This window comes from Sceloporus occidentalis, unplaced genomic scaffold (genome assembly GCF_023333645.1).
Source record: "Sceloporus occidentalis isolate IW3139 unplaced genomic scaffold, rSceOcc1.0.p SCAF_1, whole genome shotgun sequence".
Taxonomy (NCBI): domain Eukaryota; kingdom Metazoa; phylum Chordata; class Lepidosauria; order Squamata; family Phrynosomatidae; genus Sceloporus; species Sceloporus occidentalis.
Window position 1 is genome coordinate 181,016,388 of NW_028316981.1, and position 23,139 is coordinate 181,039,526.

The 23,139-nt window shown below is 42.1% G+C and overlaps 1 protein-coding gene across 1 annotated transcript; it reads right to left on the reverse strand.

The window, feature by feature from the left end:
* Nucleotides 1–6,371: 6,371 nt before the first annotated feature.
* Nucleotides 6,372–22,758, reverse strand: LOC149322936 (V-type proton ATPase subunit S1-like). The gene is made up of 10 exons (XM_089485039.1): nucleotides 22,627–22,758; nucleotides 18,613–18,739; nucleotides 16,148–16,222; nucleotides 13,693–13,886; nucleotides 12,688–12,728; nucleotides 12,115–12,200; nucleotides 10,352–10,581; nucleotides 9,356–9,403; nucleotides 7,838–8,072; nucleotides 6,372–7,243 (listed from the first exon to the last, which is right to left on the reverse strand). Exons 1-10 carry the CDS (start codon nucleotides 22,722–22,724, stop codon nucleotides 7,034–7,036), a joined length of 1,344 nt encoding a protein of 447 aa, XP_089341165.1. The 5' UTR covers nucleotides 22,725–22,758; the 3' UTR covers nucleotides 6,372–7,033.
* Between the last annotated feature and the right edge of the window lie 381 nt (nucleotides 22,759–23,139).

The window sequence follows — 23,139 nt, forward strand, 5'->3', positions numbered from 1 at the left end:
CATCAGGAAAGGTGTTAAAAATCATACAGGAGAAAGAAAATTGAAGATGTTAGTCATAGGCCTGTCACAAGGATGGAGACATATTGGATTGCAAAGGAAGTACTGCATCTTTTTTGTGTTGCAAATGGATGTAAAATTTCCTGGACTTTCAGAATCTCACAGTAGTCCCATGGCCAGAAGGAACGGGTTCCAGCCTACAAGAGATACTACTATCTGAACTGAGAACAAAAACAGCAAAATGCAGGCCTATGACTAACATCTTCAACTTTCTTTCTTCTATATGGTTTTTAACACTTTGCCTGATGAAGAAGCCAGTGGAGCTTCAAAAGCATGCAACATGTGTATTGTGAATTTCGGTTGGTCCAATAAGAGTATCGCTGTTTGGTGGGTTTTTGTTGATCCTGGATTTGCTATAGGCTATATGGATGTTTTTGGAAGTAAAGCCCAAGTAAAGATTATAAATGTCTGCCAAGTGTGTGAGGAGGCCTTGGAGTGTGGCCTTACTAGCATGCCCGTTCACATACTGTATTGTATACATGTTTGTTTGGCTTCTGTCAATTGAATATTGTCATTGTTGTGAGCTTTCAAGTCATTTCTGATTTATGGCTACTACTACTACTACAACACTATTTATTTATAACGCCCTTTTCACCAAAGGAACATCAGACATATATAATCGCCAACGATACAATAAATTTAGACGTAAGTGCATGCCTAGTTATTTCAGATAGTGAATGGAGATGTGTGAATACCATTTATTCCACTTAAAAAGTGCTGACAGGATTCTCTTTGGATGGGCAACTAGATGCACCTTCAGGGTATGCTTGGTCCAAAACACACTGCAGAAATAATCCAGTTTGAGACCACTTTAACCACCCTAGTTAAATGCTAGGAAGTTCTGGAAACTGTAGTTTTGTGAGACATTTAGCCTTCTCTGTCAGAGAGCTCCGGTGCCACAACAAACTACAATTCGCAGGAATCCCTAGCATTGAGCCAGGGGATTTAAAGCGGTTTCAAACTGGATTATTTCTGCAGTGTGTTTTGGACCCTTGTGGCTGCCAGTTTAGCAAAATGATACTTGGGCATAATTCTGCTTATGTACACACAAAACACCTTCAGTAGATTGGGTTTTAAATGCATTTTGGAAAACCGGAAAACACCTTCAACAAATTATAACTTTTAATGATTTGACTTCAATAAGGGACTCCTTTACACCAACAATATCGAGGATTTTCTTGAATATAGTATCAGCTTATGGCGGTTCTCTTCCCCTCAAACACTGTTGTTGCCAATGGTAACAAAGGAGAATACACAACACACATACTTCTTTTGCAAACCCCTCTCTCTGTGGGTATATGTGTGTGTTTGTGTGTACAGCCTTGCAGCACAAATGTCCACCGCCACACCCGTGAGAAATGCAACGGAGAAGAACAAAAGCTCTTCTTGCTTTTCCATGGTAATGTTGTGAATGCCAGAGGAGCCAGAAGAACCACCTCACGACGTTGTAGCATTGAAGGGAGAGCACATCAGCAGTGGTGTCCCCAGGGATGGTGTCACCCAGCACGGGAACTCATGGTGTCACCCTCCCCCATATTGACCTCCTCCCATTTCACACCATACAGAATCCTTAATAATGCCTTTTTTTGCATTGCGTTACTCTTAAATTGTAATTCCCATATACCATTGAATGTAATGCCAATAGTTGTGACATAAGTAAAAGGTAAAGGTAGACCCCTGACATAAATGTCTAGTCATAACCAACTGTAGGGGATGGTGCTCATCTCCATTACTAAGCCGGAGATAGTGCCACTCTATTCTGCTTTGGTCATGCCTCGCCTGGAATATTGAGTCCAATTCTGGGCACCACAATTCAAAAAGGATATTGGGAAGTTGGAGTGTGTCCAAAGGAAGGCAACCAAAATGGTGAAGGGTCTGGAAACCATAAAGCCCTATGAGGAGAGACTTAGGGAGCTGGGGATGTTGAGCCTGGAGAAGGTTAAGAGGTGATATGATAGCTCTGTTTAAGTATTTGAAGGGGTGTCACAATGAGGATGGAACAAGCTTGTTTTCTGCTCTGCAGATAATAGGACCCGGAACAATGGATGCAAGCTCCAGCAAAAGAGATTCCACCTAAACATTAGAAGGAACTAACTGACAGTGAGAGCTATTTGAGAGTGGACCACACTCCTTCCTCGGAGAGTGGTGGAGTCTCCCTCTTTTGAGGTCTTTAAGCACGCTGGATGGTCATCTGTTGGGGATGTTCTGATTTTGAGTTCCTGCATGGCAGAATGGGGTTGGACTGGATGGCTCTGGGGGTCTCTTCCAACTCTTATGATTCTATGAAGAGCCAGCATTGTTCAAGGACTGCTCTGAAGGTCATGTGGACAGCATGACTGCACCAAATGTTGTTACCTTCCCACTGCGAAGTGGTACCTATCTATCTACTTGCATTTGCATGCTTTTGAATTGCTAGGTTGGCAGAAGTTGGGGCTAGTGACAGGAGCTCATGCAGCATTCAGGCATCGAAATGCCAGCCTTCCAATCTTACAAACGTCAGAATTGGTGTCTTAAACCACTAAGCCACATGTGACTTAAACAAATAGCAAAATTTTAAATTCTACCTTAAAATTACAATATTATACGCACAGCCTAAATGTATTTACATATCCATAGTGAAGATTTGATTATTATGTGATGTTTAAAAATTTTTGAAGAATATTTTTTATTTCAATTTTAAAAAATGTAACATTTTGAAATTTTTAATTTCAATTTTTAAAAATTCTGGTGCCTCTCCTTTCTCCTCCCACTGAGCCTCACCCCACTCCCCCATCTCCTAAAGCATTCTAAAGGGAAGCAGGTGAATGGTGTTCAAAAAGCACTAGGTGCAGTCCGTACCCCCCTAGTGATGCCACTGCACATCAGGTGCCCTCTTTCTTTCTTTGGGACAGTTTTTTCCAGATCTATACAATCAAAGGCTTTGCTATAATCTATAAAGCACAGGCTGATTTTCTTTTCAAATTTTTTGGTGCGCTCTATTCTCCAACATATGTTTGCAATATGATCCCTAGTGCCTCTTTCCTTCCTGAATCCAGCTTGGACATCTGGCATTTCTTACTCCATATATAGTAAAAAGTATTTGTTGTAGAATTTTGAGCATAATTTTGCTTACATAATGCAATGGACCTTAGGTTACTGCAAACCCTGGTGTCCCCATTCTTGGGGACAAGGATGTATATTGAGTGTTTCAAGTCTGTGAGCCATTGTATTGTTTTCCAGATTTGTTGGGAGATTTTAGTTAGAACTAAAGCCCGTTTGAATCTCATACTTAAACTAAAAGCTCACAAATACCCTGGCTCTTTAACCCCAATAATTAATGTTTATAAAGCTAAAGTTACACCTATGCTTTTATACACAGCAGAAGTTTGGGGTCTAAATCCCATTTCAGTAGTTGAACTAGCTCAGTCTCAACATCTGAGATGTATATTGGGTGTGGACAAGAGGACATCCGCGGCTGCTGTTAGAGCAGAACTAGAAATATATTCAATTCATTCGCAAGCCAAAATCAAAGTGTTTAACTATTAGTGTAAAATAAATGAAATGGGGCCAAATAGACTACCAAAATTATGTCTCTTAGAACAATCTCAATCCCATCTTGAGTCCTCTTGGTTTAGATAAATAACAAACTTTATTATGAGCTGTGGTCTCCCTGTAACCTGCATAATCAATGAGCAAGCAAAAAAGGGTGCGAGACAAGAGAATTCAGGATATCGAGGCCCAAAAAGATATAGCCACCCTTAGTAAGGTAGGCAATTTAAATGGCTGAACCATTTTAAATGCACTTTTCAAAGACTTAACTATCTAAAAATGGAAATGCCAAAATAACTGAGGGAGGCATTTACTCGAGCTAGATTTGATCAGCTTGACACAATGGTAAGATATGGTAGATATAATGGTATTCCTTATGATGAGCGAACTTGTATTTGTGGGGAGACCGAGAGATTGAAGATTTAGCTCATATTCTATTGAAGTGTAATTTGTACCAACAGGAAAGAGAGCAGTATCTTGGTCCCTATATCAAATGATCAATGGTCTGGGATACCCATCTTAGAACTTCTTACTTCATGAGTGGTCAAGATTCAAAAATATCTATTATCACAGCTCAGTTTCTATGTAAAGCAATACAGTTGAGAGCTAGATATGTGGGGACAATTGGGGTCAACTGTAGAGGTAATGAGGAATTTTGATGTGTAACTGATGTTCAATCTTTTGCTTTATGTACTATCATTTTAAAGCTGTATTTTCCCCCTCTCTATTTTACCCATTTTTTAATTTTGAATCTTTTATATAGATTTTTATAATCAAGTTTTATAATTTTGTTTCATTTAAGGGTTTTGTACTTAAATTGTATGGCATTCACATGGCATCTGTATAGTAGTTTATTCATATTTTAGATTTATTATATTTAGCTTTTTCTAATTTCTATAGAACTTCTATAGATTTTTTATAGCGTGTTTTATCTCCTTTTGTGTTAAGGGCTAATCAGTAAACACTGATTGATTGATTGACTGAACTAAGAATAGATTCTGTTTCTGGAGACTGAAGCAGCTCTATTAGTATGCCATCTGTTCCTCGGTAATTTTTATTTCTCCTGTGTGCTCTCTGTGCAGCTTCCACTTCGCTTTCTAAAATATAAGCTTTGTCTTCATGTGGTTCTTCCTCAAATGAATGTCATCTGTTCATCTCTTTTATATAGTTCCTTCTGTGTATTGTTCCCATGGTCTTTTTATTTTAGCTTGGTCATATAATGTGTTCCCCTGCTGATTGTAGAAGCATCCCCACTTTTGTTTTAAATTTCCTTTTGATTTTTCACATCTTGTTGAAGGAATCTCTTCCTTTTGTTGTTATCTTCCGCTTCTCTACATTATTATAGTAGTTCTCTTTGTCCCTGCACACAAGTTGCTGAACAATTGCATTCAGCGTTCTGACCTTATTTATCCCTTTCTACTTTTGCTTTTCATGTGTCCTTAACTGCTTGAAGAGTTTCATCTTCCATTCATTGAGACTTCTATTTCTTTTTGGCTGCAGAGTTTCTTTTTTAGCTCCTCCATGATGATGCAGTCCAGAGTTCTTCTGGTTCACAATCAGTTAGGCTTAATAGTGCAAATCTGTTTTTTTTTAAATTACATTTAAATTCTACGGGAATGTTCTTCAGGTTGTATTTTGGCACAATAGTTGGTTTAGTGTTCCTCTTTAGCTTTACTCTAATTTTTGGTCTGCCCCAAAATGCAGCTCCTGGACCCCATTTTTGCACCCCTTAAGATCCTAAACTCCTAAAAAAAAAAAAAAAAGGCAGTATTTCCACCATTATTTTTTGCCTGAAAACACATGAATACCCAAAATGTGTAAAAACACTCCACCCCACAAAGTCCTTCCAGAATCCCCAAATACCTCTATATTTAGCAGAATCCCTTCTAAAATAGTCGCAGCAAGTGAGATGACATCAGTTCCTGTCACCATTTTGGGAATGATACTGATGAAGGTAAAAGTATTTCAGAGTATTGTTGGAGAAGAGTTCAGGGGACTGGTCTTTGGACTCCCTACAATTGCTTACCATAGCACAGGGTAAGGCAAACAAATCTTTATACTGCATCTATATGTTCAACAAATATGTTAAGATTCATATTATGTTAAGTGTTGAACCTTAATATATCCTCAAGATTCAACAAATGTTGAACTCTAACATATAGGTACCATATATACTCAACTATAAGTCGACCTCATGTATAAGTCGAGGGCAGATTTTAGTGCAAAAATTATGGATTTTGCCATGACCGGTGGATACCTTGAGGCTCCTTCAGTGTGTGTATATATGTGTGCGCGCAAAGTTGGAGGCTCCTTCAGTGTGTGTATGTGTACACACAGAGAGAGGGACTCTAATTGAGGCTTTTTGCTTAGCGTTTTAGCTTTGTTTAAAAGCAATTAATTGCCCAGGACTCTTTCTGTTTGGCTCAAAAGAGAAAGAAAGTGCTCTCCCGATCACATGGGGAAATCTGAAAGAGCTGTTACCACATTACAATACTGACCCATAAATAGGTTGACCTGAGATTTTGGAGTCAATTTTGGGCATAAATTTCTCAACTTACAGATGAATATATACTGTAATAAAACAAAACCTTAACATATTCCCAAATTTATCAGAGGGTAGGCTATCAACCCATTGGTCTTTGAAACTTACAATAAGGGGTTTGGGTTGGGGGAGAGGTAAGACTGAGTAGTAAGTCACTATCCAATGGCTTAGAAACAAAAGGTGCTTTAGGGATTTGTTTCCTTGCACAACACCCAAGAGTCCCTCTCTCAGACCCACACGCAGACAGATTTGACTATTTGTCATTTATTCACATCTTTCAAGTTGATGAAATAGCAGGGGTTATAGGAAGGAAACCCCACTCACCCCTGAACAGCAGCAGCACGGAATCCCAAATACTGAGTCACTGTAAACAGAAGTAATCACAAGAACCAAAAAATAAAATAAATAAATGAGGAATGGGGGAAGAGAGAAGGACCATCTAAACACTACGTAAGAAGATCTGGGTGAGATAGAGACATTTAACACAACAATGTAGGAGAGCATGTACATCACATTACAAGGCAAGACTACTTTTGTTCCACTGGAAACCCAAAGGGATGACAATGTGTCCCTGAAGAGTTCTGCCCTCAGCAAAGTTCATGGCAGACAGCTGAGACACTGCACTTCATGCAGGATTTGCTTTTCCATCCGTTGGAAAACTACACATCCCCCTTATTTCCACCACATCCACTGGATCATTTGAAGCTGGGGTAGTGGGAAAATATCAGAAGCACAGAAGAAGTGATAAAGGGATGTTAATGGGGAAGCAACTACTGGGAAAGGGAACCTGAAGATAGAAAAAGATATGGGGCTGGACCAAACAGGATCTTAATGGATTTTGTTGTGAGGATGTGGCAATGGGTGGAAAGAGCAGAACAAGCCCAGTATGGCTACAAGAGGAGGGAGTTACTCGGTCTGGGGCACAGAGATGGTAGGCCCTTTGGGGTCATCAAAACGGTCCATAGTCTTGAGACTCATGACCATGTGGAGGCCATAGGTGAAAATGGCAACAAGCAACAGGGAGGTCAGCAAACCCATCCAAATTCCAGGAGAGAAGAAGCCAGCACAGTCACTGGCATAGGAGAATTGTTCGCCTGTCACGTTGAAGCTCTGGATCTGAAAGGAACAAGTGAACACATTAGTGATGGAGTCTAATTTCAGCTGCACCCCACAACTTACAACATCCCAAAAGGAAGTCAACTTATTTCATCATTCATTTTGGGAATGTTACTGGCTGGGAGATTCTATAAGTCACAGTCAAAAAGTAACATGCATCATGATAGTATAGAACAAGACCCAGTTCTAGTTTAGCTGCCATTTGCAAACCATAGAAGACAGGGGTGGGAACTGTGTGGTCCTCCAGGTCTGAACTGAAATTCCCAGCATCCCTCACCAATGGTGCTGCTAGGAATTGTTGTCCAACACCTCTGAAAGATTATATAATTCCCACCCCCACCACAAGAAGGCAGGGTATACAGCTTGTATCCTGGTACAATTCAAAATTAAATCAAAGAAAACAAGCAATGACCAGCCACTTCCTGGTGCCGGAAGAGCTTATGAAATAAAGAGGTGATCCAATGATGGAGACACAGAACAACACACTATTTGGAAAGTATGGATGTGATGTCTTCCAAAAGGGATAAAACTTTCCATCAAGCGCCAACACACTATTCTAAACCTACAAGAATATATTGTACCATCACAGCATACCTGAAAATTCATTATCACCACCTTCCAGTGGTGGGCATTGGTGTGGGGTACCAAGATGGCCCCAGAGGCCGGCTGATTACTGACATGGGCACAGCTGAATGAATAGTTGCTGGGTGCTGTCATCTGGGTGGCATTGAAGACTGCTGGGGGATTTGGAGGCCTGTGAAGCTGCACAGTTTGGACAGTAAACCAGTGCCGTGCTGAAACGGAGTAGAAGCGGTTTGTCATGCTGAACCTGGGAGACAGATGGGGAAGATGCAAAGAAAGTAAAATGGAACACAAGCCCTCCCTTCAGTCATCATCTTGAGGGAGAGAGAGGCAGGCTAGCTCCAAGAGGCCTGCCTGAAAGAAGAAAAGCCCTCCCTTCATCCACCATCTTGAGAGAGAGAAAGGCAGGCTAGCTCCAACAGGCCTGCCTGGAAGAAGACAAGCCCTCCCTTCAGCCACCATCTTGAGGGAGAGAGAGGCAGGCTAGCTCCAAGAAGCCAAGCCCTCCCTCTGGTCCATCTGTCTTGGTCCAGGCCTTGGCGGTAGAGAAGAACTGCTTGACCTGATCCCCTTCCCCACCACCACTCCCTTCTCCTTTTGTGTCATGTCTTTTTAGATTGTAAGCCTGAGGGCAGGGAACCATCTAATTAAAAAGATTGTATGTACAGCGCTGTGTAAATTTACAGCGCTTTATAAATAAAGGTTAATAATAATAATAATAACAGATGGGAAAGATCAGCTTGAAGAGCTCTTAAGGCTCCTAGTCACCTACTTCTCTAAAAAAAATCCCTCTCTGCAATGTGCCATATCATGAGATGTATAATACCCAGTGAAGTAATCCCTTTCTCCCCACCACCATCTAATTTCCAAACCCTTCTTATTTATCTCCCTGGATTCAAAAGGAGACAGATCTTGATTGTCCCCAATGCTACTATGTCTGCACTAGGAAAAGAAACAAAACCTTGCCTATCAATTTGCCTGAGCTTGTGGAGGGTGGGGAGGGGCAGATAAAGCCTGGGTCATACCACCCAGCCTTTTCTAGAAGACTGTTGATTGGCTGTGTGCCTTCAAGTCATTTACAACATATGGCAGCCCTAAAGTGATCCTATCATGGGTTTTTCTTGGCAAGATTTGTTCAGAGGAGGTTTGCCATTGCCTTCGCCTGAGAGCATGTGACTTGCTCAAGGTCACCCAGTGGGTTTCATGGCTGAGCAGGGAATCGAACCCTGGTCTCCAGAGCAGTAATCCAACACTCAAACTACTACAACAAGCTGATTACTTGGTAAATGTGTCAAATGGAAATAAAAACACAGGAAAAGCCAAAAGGTATGTCTGTATCCAAGTGGAGATTGCATTATCCTTATCAATAAAAGTCTGTGAGTGAGGTAGTCTTCCAAATTTGATGAGGACAGAAATTCAGCATAGCTAATTATCTCCATACATTTAAAAGGACAAAGACCAATTGCTAGAAAATGATGGCAGTTAGCATAAGAAAAGAACTGGAGAAGAGGATGTGTGCACTGTACTTACGTGACTGTTAAGGGTTGCCCACCCACATCGGGATAACTCAGTACTAACCTAAAATATGGAAAGGAAGCAATATAAATATTCAAAAGCACAGATATCCATCAGTCAAAACTCACATTATCCTTCAAAAACAGTACTTCTCCACCCCACATTTCACTTTTCCTTAGCGAGGGCTGTAAAAACCAAGTATATGATTAGATCATGTAAGCACAGAATTTGTTACTTGGCAGATGAAAAATATAGGACAGTATCCCAAAAATCAAGCTGTGTACATGTGCATCTCTAAGTCAAGCATCTATCACACTGCAGGGAAAAACTCTTCTGGGGGGAAATGTGGGTATCTCTGGTCAAGACCCTGAAATTATGTTCCTATCTGTGAAGAGAAAGGGAAACTAAGAGGGTCTTTCTATTAATTGGTTTCTGTCTATGGAATGCTTTCCCAAGGAAAATCTGCTTGGTCCCAACACTATCTCCTTTATGGCCAAGTTTCTATTCCCAGGCATTTTATGGAGTAAAATTGGATGATTTTAAATACTGCCCTTAGGCCAACAGATTATCCTTATCATTTGTTCTCAGTGAGGTGCTGATGCTTTATATTACGTAGTAGTTTTTTGTTTTTAACTTTTGCATATTTAAGAAAAAGCTGTCCAGGAATAACATAGTCTACTATATCTGGCGGGCACTATGTTGAAGAGGACTAAGAAAGGGCTTAGTAACATACCTACCTTGAGTAGGTGAAGTAGAATGATAACAGATAAGTCATATAAACAGATTGGCAAGCACAGTTTAATTTCAAATCTTAATTTGGCTGGGTTTTTTAGTACAACATACACATATGCAACATATGAACACCTAAACACACACCTTGATCCTCAGCACCCTGATTGCTAAGATGCAACACAATGCATCACTTCATGCAATCACCTCCAGCTCTGTCCTTCTTCCATTGTCCATTAAAAACCTTTTCCCCTGCCCTCCTATCCCTTCCCCTCAACTCACTCAGAAGAATTGAACATCCATTTAGACTTCTCCACATCAACAGGGACTCCAAATGTGAGTTTAGTAAGGTCGTGCCATGTGTCGTTGATAGCCACCGAGAAGTTGCTGGCCCAGAAGAGTATCTGTGGGGTCCCAGTTTTAGGGTAACGGACCGGTGCAACTGTAGTCTCCTTCTGGAGCAACTGTCGGCCCAATCTCTCTGGGGCCAAATCAGACACATCCCGAACAACCTGGAGGTCAAATGTTTATTTATTTTATACAAGGCATAAATGGTAAAGATAAAGGTAGTCCCTTGACATGAAAGTCTGGTCGTAACTGACTGTAGGAAATGGTGCTAATCTCCATTACTAAGCCATAGAGCTAGTGTTGTCCAAAGACTACTCTGGTGATCACGTGGCCAGCATGACTGCACCTAATGCTGTTACTTTCCCACCGAGGTAGTACCTATTTATCTACTTGCATCTGCAGGCTTTAGAATTGCTAGGTTGCAGTGGCATCACTAAGGGGCGCAGGGGGTGAGGACCACATAGGTTGACTTCCCAGAAGGGGGGTGACACCTGGTTGTCCCCCCACCTATGCTCTGTGGGCCTGTGGGGTGCCCCTTGGGGCCGTGCAACTGCTGCTCTGGGTCTCGTGAGGGTCTCCGGGCCTCAGGGGGGTGTCTCCAGCCCAGGTGGATCATGGGCAGCTTTTTCCCCCACCTGTATGGTGCTCCTCCCAGCCCGCATGGGTGCTTTCCCCCGCCCATGTGACCGTTTTTCCAGTCCCAGAAGTAAAACTGGAAGTCTTGCCTGGAAGTCCTGCCCCCCAGTAGTCCCACTCCTCGCACTGGATGACATCCGCTGTGGGATCCCCACTGCTAAGCTGGCAGAAGCTGGGACTAGTGACAGGGGCTCACCCCATTATGTGGCACTCGGGCCTTAAACTGCCAACGTTCTGATCTTCCCATCATCAGAATGCGTCTTAACCACTAAGCCACTGCATGCTCAAAGCACAGGTTGCAACAAGGCATAAGTTGCCCTATAACCAAGTTCTCTGAGTGGTTTGCAACAATGCTACAAGTGGTAGACCAGGGATCAGTCCTAGCCTTCAGGCTATTGGTTCTAAGGTTCCAGGAAGGAAAAAAAGACTTTTAACTAATAAGCATAAATATGGTGCCAGTCCCTGACATACTGAGTGGGGAAAACTCCTGTCAGTCCCCAACATCAGACAGCTTAAGAAGCACAGGTTTACCAGGCTCAAAGCAAACAAAATTAGAACAAGACAACCTATATATTATCCTCATTAAACCCAAAGAAATAATGTGAGAAGAGAGCAGAATGATAGCTGAGAGAACAAGAACAAGGACAAGAGAAAGAGTTAAATATCTATATAGTATTCCTATTACAAAGATACCTAAGGATCCTGTCTGGGATCTAAAAGGGAGGGTATACATGCTTTGCTTTGATATGGGATATTCGATGTTTTTAATTTGTTGCTTGCTTATTTTATCTAGGGCTATCTTGTATTATTATCTATTGTTTTATATGTATTTTGTTATTTTCCTGTAGAATGTATGCCATTGGCAGGTTTCATTTTTATCAATTTTTATTGTATGTATAGCACTGTGTAAATCTACAGTGTTATATAAATAAAGTTGTATAATAATAATAATAATAATAATAATAATAATGACAAATGAAATGTCAGGGCAGTCACATTCATTCCCATGAATGGATCAAGTAGTCAACCAAAGCAGCACAGGAATCAGAAGGTCCACATACCCTTGAAGGCCGTAAAGCAGTCAGGATAGCAGTATAGGGAATGTCCTCTGATTGAAGGGCACTTAGAACCTGCCCTAGGATTTCATCTGCATGGAGAAATCTTGTTAAAGAAGAAAATGGCAGAAAATCTCTATCCCAAAGCCTGTATCCTCTCATGCATAGGACAGATGAACATGCATATGAACAGATTCCTGACTCAAGCAGTGACACTCACTTCCTCAGTTTCTCCTCCTATTTACCCACCTCCCTCTTTGCCAGTCTGCCTCACATCAAACTTTCTGACTGCCATAAAGTGCTGCTGCCTCTTCCCACAGAACACTGGGCTGTTTGTTTGAATGCATTAATCATTTCAGAAACATTCATATTTTACAGCTTTCAGACAACATGCATCTGGTCAGACAGTAAATACAAGGGCAACTTCCCATCCAGCATTAACATCAGCCAAGCATTTGACCAGGCTAACACCTGGTGGACTCTCTCAGAGAGTGAATATTAAACCCAACATGCCCATCCCTAAGTGCCTTAAGGGGCCATTCCTCCCCACTGAGTTACGGATTCCTTGCTTTTGCTCACCATTGCTGGTTAGAACTTCTTTTGGGGCCATCAAACTTGAACTGTAGGAGTAAAGAAGAAAGAAAAAGGAGGAAGATTACTGTTAACGTGTTCCCTTTCAGTATGAAAACTAAACTCCTACAAAATGTCAATGTCTCCCTTTTCACGAGTGGGCACTCAAGTTATTATTGAACTGCAACACCAAGAAGGCTGCATCTGCATTGCAGAAATAGTGTAGTTTGACACTGTTTAACTACTGTTGCTCAATGCTATGGAATCCTGGGATCTGTGGTTTGTTGTGGCACCAGAACTCTATGTAGAGAAGGCTAATCATCTGACAAAATTACAAAATCTCAGAATTCCACAGGATGGAGCCATGGCAGTTAAAGTGGTGTCAAGCTGTATTATTTCTGCAGTGCAGATGCAGTCCTAGGTAGTATATCCAATGGTGAAGAATATTGAGAGTTGCAGTTCAATATCTGGAGTGCCATATGATTTCATTTCCTACCTTTTGTGAACAGGTAGGCTGCCTTTAGAACTAGCTTGCCTCTCACTGGAAAAGAAAGAAGGAGGTCTACACTCTTGGCAACTGATCAAACATCTAAGCCTGTGTGCCAGCATTGAATTACTTGAAATGCTAGGGGAAATAAAATGTGCTTGACAACTGGCTAGTTCAGGACAGGGATGTATCCATTCACACTTGAAGAAGAAGGAAGTACGGATCCCAAGAAACATGAGCAGGCTGTACAGGTTGATACTAGACGCTGAAAAACACATTGATGAGGTTGAGATTTTGGGAGGATAAACATTGACAGCTCAAATGTCAAATTCAGCAACTCTCTGGTGCTAGAAACATGTTTTCTAAAATGATAGTAAAACCAATGTCAAATAGTGAATTCTGGGCATGCAAGCCACCCTAGCAGATTTACAGCTACACACATCTCTCTTTGCACCTGGTGATGCAGAGAGAAAAGCACTTTGCCCCTCAGCAATATCAGGAAAGCTGCCAAAAGGCAGGTTACATACCCAGTGGTGTATGGCAGTCGTATCAACAGCAAGGCAGGTAAGCTGGCATTGAGACGCAGCTCCTGAAGGGTGTTTTGATCCACATGGAGGGGCGAGATGCCCAACTTGGCCTTCAAAAATGCAGGGACAGCACTCGCTGCAAACCAGTCCACAGAGGGAAGCACTAAGGAAGAGGGAGCTGCACCTAGCGCATTCTGTTGGGAAACAGAGGAGAAGAGTCATTGCTATTGCCAACAGGACACGAGCTATAAAGTGATCATGAGCTTCCCTGTCCCTCACCTATTCATTATTTCTGCAGGAATGAGAAGCCTGTAGCCCTCAGAATGCTGTCAGCCTCCAGTGCTCATGGGCCCTAGCCCATCCAGCTAATGGTCAGGGATGATGACAGCTACAATACAACACCTAGACATTCACAAGTTGCCCACCCCTCATTTAGTGCTACAGAATTCAGTCTTACACCTCCACTAGTGACTCCAAAGTGACTCTCAAGGCATCTAAAGAAATGTGTTTCTTCAAATGCACATTAATTCAGGAAAGCCTAGCCTACCTATTTATTATCATCTTAGGGTTTCAGAATTCCATCTTAGGTTAGCAGAATATAGAAATAACTAGCAAAAGTAATTTCAATGTTTAAATTTTATTGTAGTCTACACAGTTTCTTTATTGTAATCCATCCAGTTTCTTGCTGTACAAGTATGTTTGTTTAGTTCACCTCGTGGCCTAAGCACTTAAACACTGGATGATGGCCTGTGAGGAGCCAACATGTTACATAAAAAGCTGGGCTGTATTTCTGAATGGGCAGGATGTACACTTCAATGAATAGGAGGTGAGCAAGTTGTTTCAACAGTGAGGGAAGAATAATATACCATTTTGTTGATTAAATAGGGGTACTTTCTGCCATTAGAATTCTACTCCTCCATTAATGGACTAAAAATTTCATAGACAGGCTGAGTGAGGGTAGATAAATATCATAAACTGACTTGACTCTCAGTTATGCAGAAAAGGTGGGGCACACATAAAGATGAGGAGGAAGAGAAGGTGAAGAGGAGGAACATCAAGCAGCATCAGCATAACTGCAGCCATAAAAAAAATCCAATGTGCTTCTTATTGTTGTTGTTGCTGCTGCTGCTAATGTCCTTCGAGTTGACCCAAACTAATAGAAACTCAATGGATGAGACACCTCCAAGACCCTGTCCTCCACTGCTCAGCTTAGGCCCTGTAAGTTCATACCCATGACCTCCCTAACTGAGTCTATCCATCTAGCATGCTGTCTTCCTCTTTTTCTATTCCCCTCCACCTTGCCTAGTATTGTTGTATCTTTTTTGAGTCATGCCTTCTCATGATGTGGTCGAAGTAAAACAGCCTCAGTTTCGTCATCTTGGCTTCCAGGGAGACTTCTGGCTTGATCTGTTCAAGGATGCATTTGTTTGTCTCCTTGGCCATCCATGGTGTCCTCGGCACTCTTCTCCAGCACTACATCTCAAATGAACTGATTTTTTTAAAAATCTGCTTTCTTCGCTGTCCAGCTTTCATACCCATACTTGGTGACAGGGAATATGATGGCTTGTATGATTCTGACTTTAGTGCTCAGTTGTATGTCTTTACTCTTTATGATCTTTTCAAGTTTCTAGTTTTCCATGCTTACACCTGATCAAAAAGGTTGTTTCCCAAAATAAACCAGTACAGTATGTGTGAGGAGGGATATAGCGAGAAATGTCAATTGCATTGCTTTTCCCCTGTTCAAGCTAACAGTATTCTGTTAGGATGCTTTAAGGGGACTGTTTCTCTCATCAAGAGCAATAAGAAAGGCCTAAATGAAGGAGGCAGTCTACCAGCTTTTCACCACAGATGAACAACTAATGGCCATGCCAACAATTAAAGAATCAAAGAGAGCAGTCCAAAGAGAGCAGTTTGTGAACTCAAATTATTTTCTAAAGTTTTGAAAAATGAGGAGTGGGGAATATTCTTCCCCATCCTGTTTAGTACTGAGCCTGGGAAGAGTTATTTTGGACTATAAGGTCCTGAATTCCCCAGCCAGAACAGCCACTAGTGTGCTGAGTGGAAAATTTTGAGAGCAGTAGTAAAATCTTACTATTCCAAGCTGAGGTTTAAGACAGTAGTGTGAACTCAAATTACTTCTCCTTGTCTTCAGTCCTCTGTTAGTACAGTGCCTAAATCAAAGGAATCATCAAGCTGTTCTTACTTAGCACTGGAGGTCACAGAAAAAGAGGAATGGAAAATGAGTTCTTGCTGGTTAGATGGGATTTTAAAGTCATAACTGTATTTCAAGTTCCTCTTTTGACATCCTTCTTTGACATGCTGAACAATTCACTGGAATGCAGTGAACCATCAAAAGTGCTGTTATTCATGTATATACATCAGGCTGCCATAGGTCCTGGTGGTGGAATCACTGACTTACCCAAGCATATATAATCACCATTTCTCACTTACTCACCTCTAGGTTGGGGAAGGCGCTGTCTGGCTTGTTTCCGAATACCCCTCCATAGGCAGTGAAATCTTCAACACTGAGCTGAAAGGAAAAGCCGCTTTTAGTTGACACTATGTTAAAATATCTAAACACAATCATGTTGTCCATTCCAACTGTCTGTCAGCTGCTAGAATTTTAGTAGCAGAATGGATGAAAGGAATAAAAAAGTCTTGGGGATGGAGATAGATCAGCTACTCACATATAAACTCATATAGTTGGAAAAAACACAAGTGGCACCTAGTCCAATCCCTGCCATGTAGGGGATATACAACTAAAGCACTCCTGAGAGGGGGGCCATCCAACCACTGTTTAAATACCTCTAAAGAAGGAGAGGCTGTCTATCACACTGTCAAACATCTCTTACAGTCAATAAATTCTTCCAGATGGTTAGGTGGGATCTCTTAGTTCGTGTACTAGGCTGCTGCCATATTGGAGAATTAATACAGTTTTGCACCACTTTAACTGTCATGGGATTTGTAGTTTGTTGTGGCACCACTGTCATGGCTCCATTTTATGGAATCTTGGGATTTACGTTTGTTGTGGTACCAATGCTCCCTGACAGAGAAGGCTAAATATCTCACAAAATTACAAATCCCCGAGTTTCTTAGCACTGAACCATGGCAGTTAAAGTAGTGTCAAACTGAATTAATTCTGCAGTGTAGATGCAGCCATAGTCACTACAGAAGCGAAAAACAGGCTTGCTTCATCTTCTACATTTTATTCCTTCAGGTATTTAGACATGACTATCATATCACTTCTTAATAACAAAAAAATCAGATGTTGATTTGCGTAAAGTGCCATATTTTAATTTCTTCATACAGAGACATAATTAGATATTTTTGCCATTTAAACAGCATTACAATGCCTCTCATCTGAATATAGAAGACTGTGAACCAGTGTGCTTGCTGATGCTAAGCCTGCTACCCAGGTGCTACCTGGTGATGGGCAAACTCACTGTCTCTGATGTCTCTCTTACAGTTGTTTATCTTGAAATGACTTGGAGTGGATAGCCTTTCAGACTTTGAAAGACACCAACAAGGAGAGGGCTATACTCTGTAAAAGACAGCCCATGACTGCTCTAGACTGTGGTCGGGGAAGAGGTGAGCATCGTTTGACAAGAAACGCTCTCTAATTCCCTGCTACTCCAGATTAGAGGAAAATTTTTATTCTACCTATTTTTCACCAAATCTTTTAAACAGACAGACAGAGAAAATGAAAATGAAAATACCAGCACCCTACAATTTGTTTCAAACATCTGAGGTCCTAGCAAAGAGAGGACCAGACAGCATGAGAATAGATAAATAGTATGAGGAAGTGATAAACGGAAAGTCATGAGGCTCCTGGCTCACATGACTAGGGTTAGGAAGCTTCTTCGCCTTGACTGCTATGACTGTTGTGAAATCCCATCTCCCAGGCCTGGCTTTAATCTTCCTGGAAGTCTTGGGTAACACAACCACTATTCAGATGGTTGATTTTTAGATATTGTTTTTTTGGTGTTGATCCAGTAAATTGTTACATCTAAGCTGCATTGTGATGTGTAAAATGATAATAAGTTAAAAATACATAACAGAATCTCCTTCTGAACCTCAAAAAGTGACGAGAAATAGTCTCAGGGTAGTGAACTCAATTATGGCATAATGCAAATTATACGGAAGTTATTTCCAGAAGAGTATTCTACTCCCAGAGATTAGGATGATACAAGAGGATTTAGAGCCTGAAAAAAATGCATCAGGACTTACTTAGTGGCATGTTAATCCCCCCCCCCCCATATACCTAGACAGCCTTTCCCAAACTGGGGTCATCCAGATGTGACAAATCACAAAATCCATCATGCACCATCAAATCAACCATGGTGAGTGAGGATGATGGGGAAAAAATGCACTCTGACACATCTGGAGGGCCTCAGCTTGGGGAAGGGTGCCCAAGGTTAAATAATACAATTGTCAAGACACTCATCCTCCCTGCATAGATTTGAAGTACTTTCATTGGAGAACAATTCCAATGATTCTCTAAGAAAGGAAAACTACTTGCAGAGGTTGATTCCCATACCTTAGGTGCTCAGCTAGGTGTGGACCATGGGGCAGTGACCCTCCCCTGCTATGCCAATCTCACCTTGAGCAAACCCAACTACCTCTCCACTTCCATTGTGCCACCTCTTGTCCCCATTTTGAGAGGAACTGCAGAGGAAAAATGAGGTATTTTGGGGATTCTGGAGTGCTTGTCAGGAAGGGGCATGGGATATTTCATGTGTTTTCATGCACCTGGAGGGTTTCTCTGTGGTTTGGGGGCAAAAATTGACAAAAATGTGTGATTTTTTTTAAAATGGGGGACTTTGTGGAACTACAAAAGTAGGGTCCGGGGCCAGAATGTGGTCCACAATCTGTTCTTTGCCTATCCCAGTATATGCCAAGGGCCAGGAAACAAATGCTCACTTTCTCCTGAAGGAAAAGCAACACATTGTGAGGTCCACCGTCTAATGCCGAGTCCAGTAGTGCTGCCAGTTGAGTTTCTGTCACCACATGTCCCTCATGTGGGGCTGCCAAAGGGGACCACAAGGATCTGTTGCACAAAAGACAGGCAAAGCAAAGGGGTGAAAAGGAGAAGAAGAGCTCGGGAAGACATGAGTTTCTGACACAGAGGTGCTCTCTTATTCAGGGACAATGGGTGGCTGTGATGTGAATGGGGCAACAAATCTGCTCTGAGTTCCAGTCAGAACTTTCAAGGAACCAGCAAAGGTGCTAAAACCCAGCCCAAAATGCTTTCAGCAGAGCCAGTTCATCACCCCACTGAGACTGGGGCAACCAACTTCCCCTACTCTTAAAATAGGGTGTGCAAACTCTGCCCCTCCAAGGTTGTTTTGGTGGCCATTGACCCTTACAGAGTGCCTGAACTGGACCTTGTTTTGGATCCCCAAAGGGGCAATTTTCCTCTTTTAAATAGCAAGTTAACTTGTATTAACTTGTATTAACTTACAAGTTAACTTGTAACTTGCAAGTATGTTATAGCCCCATTCACATGGTTTAAACATCAAATAATAGCCATTTTTCAAAAGCAGCAGCAAACCTCCAGTCAGTTCCAATTTTTTGTCATTTTCTGTAAGTTTATGGGGTCTTGGGAAAGTCCACAAGGTAACAAATTGACCCCCAGAACCACTGAAGTTGCCCATCCTTGCTTTAGGCTGCATCTGCACTGCAAAAATAATCCAGTTTGACAACACTTTAAATGCCATGGCTCAGTGCTATTGAAGTCTGGGAATTGCGGTTTGCAGTTTGCCCCAGCACCAGAACCCTTTGACAGAGGCGGCTAGATATCTCACAAAAGAATTCCACAGCACTGAGCCATAGCATTTAAAGCAGTGTCGAGTTGGACTATTTCTGCAGTGCGGATGCAACCTTAGAATACTGGGAAGGGTGAGAATATCCTGCTATCTTTTATGGGAGTATGATTATAAAACATAAGGACAGAGAGGCACAATGAGAATTTTTGCTCTGTCCCTTTCCACCCCCAAGTCCAATTTTAATTTCCAAAGACACATGTCAGAGTGGGCTAAAACCATAGGCTAACTGAGGAAACTACTATAATTTCAACTCCTGCAACTATAAAGTATAAACAGAATCACGGGGTTACAGAAAAGAGCACTCTCAAAGGAGTTACTGTAGAGCTGGAAAAGGACAAAAAAGCAACCCAAGTGACAAAGGAGATGAAGCAGCTCCTCTATGAGGAAAGGTTTCAAGGTTTGGAGCCCTTCAACTAAAGAAAGAAAACAGAGGAAAAAGGAGTATAATGTAGTGGTATAAAATTATGCAAGATCTGGACAAAGCAAACCAGGGTTTTTTTTTCCCTTTCAAAATGCTAGCATCTATTGAGTCACACAACAGAGTTCAATGCTGGACAGTTTTGGACAAATAATCACAGAATAAATAGTCAGTATTTGGTAACATATGATGTAGTGGATGACCATGAAACATAGATGGCTTTAAAAGGACAGGAATCATTGCTACAGAGAATAAGGCGATCAATGACTAGAGACTACTTCCAGCAATGGGGCATTATGCCTCTCAGGTCCAAAACACACTGCAGAAATAATCCACTTTGAGACCACTTTAACTGCCCTAGATGCACAGACAGGGAGGGCTGACTGTAGTATTTCTTCTAAAGATGGAGTCTTGCTACTGAACCAGGTATATCCCATGTGCATGATATTCTTATCTGTCCTACGCACCAAGTAATTTTAGCAGATTCTACAATGCCACAGGAAGACCAAACTGCTCCTCTTTCCTAAATATCACTCTTTAAGCTATCCCATTGTGGAAAACCTTTGACTATACACTATGCTTTTAGTGATAACAAGCAGTACGGGCAATGACATTGTCTGACTGACCAACGAGATACTGTAAATATACATTTGCAAGCCTCTGTATTTATATATTTATATATTATACATTTACTTGTTTACATGTAAATATATCAGAAGGCAGAACTGGATGCAACTGTCTGCCACACATACATGCAGTGGAAACATTTCTGCAAGTACTTAATGTGGCAAATAATTTTGATAGGAAGAAGCTGAGCCTGTGGCCAAGGAAAGCACTAGACTCAGCTCTGTCCCTTTCATCTACATTAAGGAAATGTTGGCCCTTCAAGTATTTTGGACAACTCCCCCCACATAGGGGGCAGGCATATGCGGTGGAATTTCTGGAAGCTGAAGTCCAAACGTTCCTAATTCTTGCTTCATTTAATCCCATTAAATTTGCCTGACTCTCACCCTGTGGTTAAAATAAGAAATATGTCAAAAAACAAAAATTAATTTCCATAAAGAGGAAAAGCAAAATCATTGCCTACTATGCCATGCCAGGAACCCCATAACCAACCTCCCACACAACACTAACAGTGTACATTTCTATTCTTTGCCACTCCCCATAACACACCATTTTTACTCAGCTAGCACTTTGTATGTGTATGTGCTTTCATGTCGGATGTATAGCGATCTCACAAATTTCATAGAGTTTTCTTTGGCAAGAAATACTCACAGGTGGTTTGCCAGTTTCTTCCTCTGAAATATAGCCTACAGCACCTGGCATTCCTTGGCAGTCTCCCATCCATGTCCTAACTAGGGCTGGTGCCCTGCTTAGCTTCCAATATCAGATGGGATCTGGTGCCTTTGGGGTATTTAGACCTGTTCATAACCATTTTACCTCACTCTATAACTCTCTCCACTTTTAATGCACCACTCCCTTCCTATATGACCCACTCCATTCACATTATGTTGTTGTGTGCCTATGGAGACCCTAAGGTGAACATATCACAGGGTTTTCTTGGCAAGATGTGTTCAGAGGTGAGTCTGCCTTTGCCCTACTCGGAGGCTGAGAGGGTATGACTTGCCCAAGGTCACCCAGTGGGCTTCCATGGCCCAGTAGGTATTTGAACCCTGGTATCCAAAGTGTACCCTGTGTAGAGAAACTAAGTAAGGAAGCATGGGTTCACTGCCTGTCTATGCTAAGCATGTATTCCCCCTGTGTTATGTGCAGCATGTCCCCCCCCCCCTTGGTTGTGGTCAGAGTGTTTAATGGATGGGCTGCTCACTTGTGATCTTAACCAGCATTTTTAAATATACATGCAGTGGGCCCTTGGTATTTACTGGGGTTTGGTTCCAGACCTCACCATGGATACCAAAATCTGTGGATGCTCAAGTCCCACTAAATACAGTGGCATAGTAAAATGGTGTGCCTTATATAAAAAGACAAAATCAAGGTTTGCTCTTTGGAATTTATGTATTTTTAAAAACATTTTCAAGCTGTGGATGCTTGAATCCATGTTAAAACATCCATGGATATGGAGCAGTGACTGTGTGTGTGTATGTACTGTATATGTAGGTGTGCATATGTAGGGGTGTGTGTGTGTTTGTGTGTGTGTTCAGAGCTGAAGGCCAGCTTTCTGGGTATAATCAGGTGCATTTTTTTCTGGATGTGTATAGTATATATATATATATATATATATGTGTGTGTGTGTGTGTGTGTGTGTAGTTAAGATCATGTCAGCAGCCCATCCATTAAACACTCCAATCATCACCATGCGGGGAACATGCCGCACATAACCCAGGAGGATTGCATGCTTCGTACAGACCCACAGCGAATCCATGCCTCCTTGGCTGCATCCACACTGCAGATATAATCCAGTTTGACACCACTTTTAACTGGCTTGCCTCAATAGAGCTCTGGAGAACTGTAGTTTTGCGAGACATTTAGGCTTTTCTGTCAGAGATCTCTGGTGCCACAACAAACTACAGTTCCCAGAACTCCATAGCACTGAGTCATGGCTGTTAAAGTGGTGTCAAACCGGGTTATTTCTCCAGTGTGGATACAGCTGGGTTAGGAGACCCTGGGAGCGTGACTCCTGAGAGGTCTGCCTACATACAGTCCAGACCTCCCTGGGAACCGCTTTCGTACCTGTGGCTGGACCAGGCCAGCAAGGGCACCTGCCCCGTCTGCGCCGCCGCCAGCGTCAGGCCCAGCAGCACAAGCCCGGCCACCTCCCGCAACGCCATCTTCCTCTCTCTGCTTTGCCCCTCTCGCTCAACAGCTCCCTGCTCCTGCGTCCCCGGCGCGCCGTAGCCAATCAGAACGCGAGAATCACTCAGGATTCCAGAGGGCCAAGAGGCGGCAGCCAATTAGGACGCGGAGCAGGATCAGCCACAGCCAATAGGAACGCTCTTCCTCTATGCTCTGACTTCCTCCTCTGCAAAACAGCTGACCCTCCAAAGAGCCAAGGGCGCTTTGACTGCGAAGGAGGGAGGTCCAAAACACAGTGCAGAAATAATCCAGTTTGAGCCCGCTTTAGCTGCCCTGGCTCAGTGCTAGGGAACCCTGGGATCTGTAGTTTTGTGAGACATTAGGCCTTCCCTGTCAGAGAGGTTTGTTGCCACAAGAAACTACAATTCCCAGAATTCCATAACATTGAGC